Source organism: Sparus aurata, chromosome 10 (assembly GCF_900880675.1).
Source record: "Sparus aurata chromosome 10, fSpaAur1.1, whole genome shotgun sequence".
Lineage (NCBI taxonomy): Eukaryota > Metazoa > Chordata > Actinopteri > Spariformes > Sparidae > Sparus > Sparus aurata.
In genome coordinates, this window is record NC_044196.1 from 2,870,832 (window position 1) to 2,879,620 (window position 8,789).

Consider the following 8,789-nt stretch of genomic DNA (forward strand, 5'->3'; position numbering starts at 1 on the left):
CTTAAAAAATGTCTCAATTTAGTGAGTTGTTGAGTTAAGAGACACTTTATAAAGTCTGTAAAACTATGTATACATCACTTTCTGAACTATTCGAGCCTTCTTGTGCATTCGGCAAACGTTTTACATGAAGATATTCCTTTCTTTGTGTTAAAATAACGACATGTTTACACGTTAGAATAGAAACAAAGGCGGTTCGGTTGACGCGCAGCTGCGAGGTTTGTCCCAGTGGAGTTGCCATAGTAACCCGTCAGAGGCTCGCGCTGCACGTTAACGAGCTTTAACGAATAAAAACAAAGTTTGTTGTTATTCTAACTGCGCCGCTCAGATCGCTTTTCTTGTGATTATTGATGATCGATTAGAGAGGAGCCGTCCACGGTAGTGACGTAGTGACAGTCTGGATGAACGTGTGTGATGGACTTTGTGCTGTTTGCTCTCAGACTCATCTCCCGCCAGATACAAGTATACACACGTTAGCTTAGCATGCTAGCTGTAAACAGTGTGACTGTGTGAAAATGTCTAAAGTCCAGATTCTGAGATCGTTGGTGAAGCAGCGACTGACTGCGGCTGCTGAGGAGATATGTGCGCTGTTTGAAAGGACGATAGCAGAGTACGAGGAGGAACTGTGTCGGTCCACAGAGCAGAACCAGCGACACCGGAACCTACTGGACTCTGCTTTAACGCCTCTGCTTCGGTTACACAGAGCAGGTTCGTTCTCCTCCACACACATCTCTTTGTATTGGACTTTAGTGCTTTTTCTACTTTCAATTACTATTTTACTGGAAAATCAGCATTTTTATCAATAGATTAGATCAGTTTAGATGTAACTTGTTTATCTTCTGTGTTTTTAGTCAGTAGCTTCCAGATCATGTGACCCATTAACTCAAAGTCAGCCCTGAAATGTCTCCCTATAGGTGAGATCAACACATCCAGGTACTTTGCACTTGTGTCACCTTCCAGTCACAAAAACAATCCTTCTGATTCGACAAAACAATCTGAGGTTACAACTTTACAAAGACTGTTTTTAGATTCTCTTCTGTCTACAGACTTGGGTTGTCACGATACAAACATTTTCAACTCAATACCGATACTCAGGAAAATATTCGATACTCGATACCATTTTCGATACCACAAGGATAAAAAAGACCCCAAAATTCAAAAGAAATATTTTTATTAACAAGAAAAATCCCCAAATAACCTCTTTTACAACATGTAGCCTATCAATTAACAGAACCACACGTTAAATATTTATAATAAAAAACAGTTGTTCAAAAAGAAACTGCAACAAGTGTCCGGTTTGAGGTTGATACTTTTGAAAATAAGTATCGTATCCGGATACAACATTTTAGTAGGGCTGCAGCTATTGATTTTTTTGTAATCGATTAATCTAGCACTTCAATTAATCGAGTAATCGGATAATTTTTTTTTTTTTGCGTTTTTAAACAACCAAAACAAATAATGCATAACTGATTTGAATAAAAACAAACTGTGGATACAACTTTACAAAGACTGTTTTTAGATTCTCTTCTTATGGAAGCGAATTTGTACCATAATTCAAATTAAAATGCATTTACAGAAATGCTTTTTCATTTTAAGAATGGAGCTGCATTTTTTGACTCATAAATAAAATTAGTAATAAATCATCCAAATTGTATTTTCATTTTCTTCTTCAAGACTGCTCATTTTGTAACTTAATTCAAATGATAAAGAAAAGGACATTTAAGATTTAATTTTCAAAAGATGACCCAGCAAATAGACACCAAATAGGTACCAAAATTCATTTTGAAATGTCAAATTTGAAAATTAAAATGCATTAGCAGAAATGCTTTTTCATTTCAAAGTCAGAGCTGCAATTTTGACTAATAAATAAAATTAGTAATAAATCCTGAAAAGTCACTAAGTCCAGCGAGACAGTCGCCATGTTGGCAACACTGAAGAAGAGGCTGCTGACGTCACTCTCCTGCGCCGCTTGGGATTGCGAATTCAAATTGAATTTTGGACCTTTTTTTGCGGGGGGAGGGCTTCAAAACGAAAAAGCAGTTTTCTTTGTCTTTGTGTAACAAAATGAGCAGTTTTGAAGAAGACAATGAAAATGCAATCTGGATGATTTATTACTAATTTTATTTATGAGTCAAAAATGCAGCTCTGACTTTGAAATGAGAACGCATTTCTGCTAATGCATTTTAATTTTCAAATTTGACATTTCAAATTTAATTTTGGTACCTATTTGCTGGGCCATCTTTTGAAAATTAAATCTTAAATGTCCTTTTCCTTATCATTTGATTTATTACTAATTTTATTTATGAGTCAGCTACATTCTTAAAATGAAAAAGCATTTCTGCAAATGCATTTTAATTTGAATTATGGTACAAATTCGCTTCCATATATTCTGTCTACTAGAGGTGGATTTCATCGTTCGTTTTCGAGATTCAGTTCCCGTTGGTCAGTTCGGCGGGATGACTCGTTCATGTAGTTCGTTCGTTCGTTCGTTCGTTCAGTCGCACTTCCGGGTACAATGTCGTCCAGCGGTGATTCACGTAACAAACAGTTCTCAGTTCGCGCTATGGGTCAACATAACATTGTAGTTCATGGCAAATACATAGCTGCAACTTCATAATTACGTGATTATGTGTACTCAGGGTTCTCCCCAGAAATCTTTAGTGGAGCCGCGCACCGTCCCGGGGGGGGGGGGTGTCAACTTTTGGTGGGCCGGGGGACGGACGGACGCTCATCGCTGTCAGCTGGGAGCTCCTAGCCGTCAACCGGGGGACGGACACTCATCACTATAGCGGCGCAGCGCCGCTGTTCCAACGTCTTTTAGACAACACGACAGTTGGCAGCTTACAGCTAAAGCTGGCTAGCCAAGAACGAGTGACTGAACGGAGAGAAATCAGTGAACGAAAGAGAACAAGAGCTCCTCGTTCTCAAACGATCATGCTAACGGTGAACATAACACTGCAGTTCATGGCAAATATATAGCTGCAACTTCATGATTATGTGTATTTTTAGACAACACGACAGTTAGCAGGTAACAGCTAAAGCCGGCTAGCCAAGAATGACTGACTGAGTGAGAGTTACAGGAGAGAAATCAGTAACCGAACGAGAACGAGTGCTGCGAACGAAATTAAATGGGTTTTTTTTCATGGAAACGGTTGTTATGTATTCCTGTTTCTCATTGGCTAAAATTCGACGACAGTGTCCTAGACCCAGCATACGATTGGCTGGCTCTCAGTCCTCCTCACCACTCTGATAACTAAACAGTGAACAACACAGCGACTGGTCTGTGAGAATGAACGAACGAACGAGAGAGAAGTGAAACGGGGAATGAGGTCAGTTCGTTCGCGTTAAAGAGTCGTTCGTTCGAACTGATTCGTTCGCGAACGAGCCATCACTACTGTCTACAGACTTGGGTTGTCACGATACTAACATTTTCAACTCAATACTGATACTCAGGAAAATATTTGATACTCGATACCATTTTCGATACCACAAGCATAAAAAAGACCCCAAAATTCAAAAGAAATATTTTTATTCACAAGAAAAATCCAAAAGTAACCTCTTGTACAACATGTAGCCTAACAATTAACAGAACCACACGTTAAATATTTATAATAAAAAACAGTCGTTCAAAAATAACTTTTGAAAATGAGGATCGTATCCTGATACAACATTTTAGTATCGATACTTTTTGGAGTTTCGATACTTTTGACAACCCTACTACAGACACAATCGCTCACATGTCATTCACTCAGTGACATCATGAACTCACCTGAGGCCAGGTGTTTGACACAGACATCACGTATTGACTGGCCAGGTCTCACCACTTTCTGCAGGACCTCCTGGTCTGAGGTGTTACAGTTCTGCAGCCTGTCGTCTATGTAGAGACGAGTGTGAGTGAGCTGCTTCCTCCTGAAGTCCACAATGATCTCTGATGTGTTGTCCACATTCAGGTTCAGATTGTTGAGGAGACACCAGTCAACCAGACGCTTCACCTCCTCTCTGTACTCCAGCTGTTCTTTGAGCCGGATGAGGCCCAACACTGTTGTGTGGCCCGTGTACTTTATGATGTGATTTGTACTGAACCTTGCAGAACTGTTGTTGGGCATTAGGGTGAAGAGCAGTGGGCTCAGGCTCAGATGTAGTGCTCAGGATATGGTAGCTTCAGTGGAGCAGGTGGAGCGGTAAGCAAAGTGGAGCAGGTGGAGTGATGGAGGCAGCACTGAGACTATGTGGTCTTTCACCAGCTCAGGTGTGAGTTCTACAAGACGGTAGTTTTTAAGTGACAGTGGTTTTTTGGTACCGGGATGATGGTGGCTTCTTGAAGCAGGAGGTAACGATCATCTGTTAAATCATCTGTGAGGACATGAGTCAGTTGGTCCGTCCGCTCTTCAATTCATTAAGATTTGTCATTTCTCATGATGTTCAGTGGAACAATGTGGGGTTACCTGTCCGCTCCAGTATTTGGTTGAATATCAACTCAATTTGAACTTTTTTCTGCCGGCCTAACATTTGTCTTTTTGTCTCCTGTGTCCTGCAGATGTCCAGCAGCTGTTGTTTGGTCAGAAAAAGGTTTTTCCCGAGCAGCAGGACTGGAGCTCCAGTCTGGACCAGCAGGACCCAGAGCCCCCACACATTAAAGATGAACAGGAGGAACTGTGGACCAATCAGGAGGAAGCTGATATCACTGAGTTCACATTCACCCTTGTTCCTGTGAAGAATGAAGATGATGATGAAGAGAAACCTCAGTCCTCACAGCCCCATCAAAGACAAACTGAACAGATGGAAATAGGAGCTGACGGACAGGACTGTAGTGGACCAGAACCAGCCAGGAACTCAGTTCCAGACAGACATTTACAATCAGAGACTGAAGACAGGACAGAAGACTCTCCTGAACCTCAGGCTGAAGACTCTCCTGAACCTGAGACTGAAGACTCTCCTGAACCTCAGGCTGAAGACTCTCCTGAACCTGAGGCTAAAGACTCTCCTGTACCTCAGGCTGAAGACTCTCCTGAAGCTGAGACTGACGACTCTCCTGAACCTGAGGCTAACGACTCTCCTGTACCTCAGGCTGAAGACTCTCTTGAACCTGAGACTGAAGACTCTCCTGAACCTGAGGCTGAAGACTCTCTTGAACCTCAGACTGAAGACTCTCCTGAACCTCAGGCTGAAGACTCTCTTGAACCTGAGACTGAAGACTCTCCTGAACCTGAGGCTGAAGACTCTCTTGAACCTCAGACTGAAGACTCTCCTGAACCTCAGGCTGAAGACTCTCCTGAACCTGAGACTGACGACTCTCCTGAACCTGAGGCTGAAGACTCTCCTGAATCTGAAGCTGAATACTGTTCTGAACCTCAGGCTGAAGTTAATGATGATGTTTGGAGTGAGACCAAAGAAGCTCAGTCAAGTTCAAACGCTCAGAAAAACAATAAAGTCCCTGTAAGTGGTGTAGGATGTGGTACTGACAAGGAGCAGTTTACTTCCTCTGACTGTGGCGAAAGATCTAGCAAAAACTCGAAACTGAGGAGTTTTAAGAGGATTAAGTCAAGAGAGAAACCCTTTAGTTGTTGTGACTGTAGTAAAAGATTCAACTACCAGCGCTATCTTAATAGACACAGAAAGATCCACACCGGAGAGAAACCATTTAGTTGTCGTGAATGTGGTAAAAGATTTAGCCAGCAGCAAAGTCTTATCAGACACGCAAAGATGCACACGGGAGAGAAGCCATTTAGTTGTCCTGAATGTGGTAAAAGATTTGTCCGAAAGCAAATTCTTATCACACACACAAAGATTCACACAGGAGAGAAACCATTCAGTTGTCATGAATGTGGTAAAAGATTCAGCCAACAGCAAAATCTTATCACACACACAAAGATTCACACAGGAGAGAAACCGTTCAGTTGTCATGAATGTGGCAAAAGTTTTGTCCGCAAGCCAGATCTTATCAGACACACAAAGATTCACACAGGAGAGAAACTGTTTAATTGTTGTGAATGCGGCAAAAGATTCAGCCAACAGCAAAATCTTATCAGACACACAAAGATTCACACTGGAGAGAAACCATTTAGTTGTCGTGAATGTGGTAAAAGATTCAACCAACAGCAACATGCTACCAAACACATCAGGACTCACACAGGATAGACATCACAAAGTTGTTGTGAATGTGGTGAAAGATTCAGCTGACAGCAAAATCTTATCACACACATCAGGATTCACACAAGAGAAAAAGCATTTCTTTGCTTTGAATTTTGTAATTAATTAAATGATAAATGTAGACATAAGAGAAGAATGACCCGACACGTGGCCGTACACACAGGAGAGAAATACTTCTGTTGTGGCGGTTGTTACAAAACAATCACCCAGCGCGGCACATTAAATAAACACAAGTGTGATTATTGTAACACGTCACAGCTTCATAATAACCAAACTTAGAGGTTCAGCTGAGACCGAAGACTGTGATGAGACCAGTGACAACAACACTGTTCAGCACTTTCCTACAATATAATTACAAACGTGTCTGTTGAACATGTTGTCTAAATACTGACACAGTAGGGAGTTGGATATTGTTGTTTGACGAGAAAGAAACATGTTTCGAGTTACTGTGTATTGAAAAAGTGTTTTTAGATCTGAACTGAAAGTGAGAAGTCTGATATACTCAAAAAGTGTTCAATGTTCTCATGGTTATTCTCATGTTTTGTTTAGTGTTTGTGTTGTTGAGGAAACTAATTGTGTTGTATTTAAATATGTTGATGTTGTGTTTGGATGTAAATCAGAGGTCCTGTTGTGGTGACAGTTCATCCCATATTAAATTCACAAACAAGCAAATGACTTCTTGTGTTCAAGCATTTGTAATTCTGAAGGTTCCTCTGAGCTGAAAGACACCTGTGAATGAAGTTTATCTGTCTTTGTTTAATCAACAAACACTGTGATGATTGGATCCCGTCCTCAGACCTCTGAACTCTTCTTCTATCCTGTCTTTCCAGCAGAGGTTTCAGGGACTCTGTGTGTCTGTTGTCAGATCAGTTGAGCGTCCTATTCGTGACACCAGTGTTGTGTCGACAGTTTGTCTAATAAAGAATTCACAAACAACAGAATGTCTTTCTGGTGTTTATTCAATGATTTGTTAGTGGACACAGTACAGAGTGTTTTTCTGTAAGGAGAGTTTACTTGTCTGAGCTTTTGTGAAGTTTAAAGAGGAATTCTGGATCTTTTTAACCTGGAACTATATTTACATGTTTGATATGCAAATGATTTATACTTCATGAATGTTCTGGATCCGTCCAGTTGATCTCCTCAGCTGGCAGCCATGACACAACTGCAACATGATCCTTATGGGCAACTCCGACTGTCAAACTTCAGTCCACTACAAGTGTTTTTGTCTGTGACAGGCTGAGGTTATTATTCTCAGAGTCTGACAGAAAATATTCCTACAGAGACCGTTTTGTTAAATAATAAGATTAGTTTTGTATCCAGAAACACAAGTCCTGTTCAAGAAGTCTGAAATCTGGTGAGATGTCACCTTTTGATCCTCAGAATCAGTTAAATATTGAGACATGACTTTGGAAATCCTCGTGGTAAACTCCAAACTCTTCTCTCCAACTTTTGGTAACAAAACAGATCTGATTATTTAACAGAACGGTCTCTCTGTGTGGGAACCATGTCTGTAATGATGTCAGACTCTTACTGGTAGATTCCACTGAGCACATCTGCACTTCCTTAAGACGATGTTTGTGTTTAAAGAAGCTATTTGTAGTTTCAAGCCACCTGCTTCCAGCCAGTTCAAACTCTTTGTTATTTATTTCTTTTTTTTAAATGTATTTCTTTGCAGATTCCATGTTGCCTCAGTCTGACCCTGAAAGACCCCAAAGAGACAGAGATCATTCAACATTTAGATTCAGATTTTTTATTTTGATTTTAAATTAAAATTAAATTTTTTACAAGAGAACTAAATATCACAAAGTTCCCAAATAATCCCTTAAATCAGGTGCCCTGTAGTAATATAACACTAAACATACTAACATAACTAAACATACTCTCTGTTATTTATTTTATGTTTAATTTATTTCTTTGCAGATTCTGTGTTGCAAGTTTTTAAAACCTCAGTCTGACCCTGAAAGACCCCAGAGAGACAGAGAATATTTAACATTTAGATTTAGATTTTTTATTTAGATTTGACATTGAAATTATATTTTTACAAGAGAACTAAATATCACAAAGTCATGTATGTTTTTTAAGCATGTTTCGTTGCTAAATGTGGCGAAAAGTTGCTGTTTATTTTAGCATGCGCAACTTTACAACCGGTGCCCCATAGTAATATAGCACTTCAATTATTAATATGTTACTAAATCATTTTGTGGTGATTTCTTTTAGACATCTTCATGTCATTATTTTGGTTATTTGGAGGTAATTTCAAAGACATTTAATAATTACATGACTTCATAATTACTCCCCTGCTGACAATGAAGGTTCTCAACCTGTAAAATACGTCAGTTAGGGATATGAGTGTGTGACTGTTGATGAAATTATTTCCAAATTACCATAATAATAACCTCAAAATGTGTAGAAACGAGTGTAAAATGCTGCTTAAATTAGAAAATAGAGCAAAATTGTCACCAAATAAGAGAGTTTCCACTGGACTGAGTCTGTTCATGAACAAGCCAGAAGCCAGAAATATCAAGAAGTCCCAGAAAAGCTTCACTTAGAGGGTCAGAAGGCTTCAGAAGGCTTTTTAAATGGAGATGAAATCCCCAATAATTAGGATCTGATGTGAACGAGTCACAAGATCTGCAAGAGAT

At 39.8% G+C, this 8,789-nt stretch overlaps 1 protein-coding gene across 1 annotated transcript; it reads left to right on the forward strand.

The window, feature by feature from the left end:
* The first annotated feature begins 252 nt into the window (after nt 1-252).
* LOC115590357 (zinc finger protein 260-like) lies at nt 253-6,305 on the forward strand. Its single transcript, XM_030431708.1, has 3 exons — nt 253-705; nt 4,535-5,055; nt 5,209-6,305. Exons 1-3 carry the CDS (start codon nt 513-515, stop codon nt 6,133-6,135), a joined length of 1,641 nt encoding a protein of 546 aa, XP_030287568.1. The 5' UTR covers nt 253-512; the 3' UTR covers nt 6,136-6,305.
* Nucleotides 6,306-8,789: the final 2,484 nt, after the last annotated feature.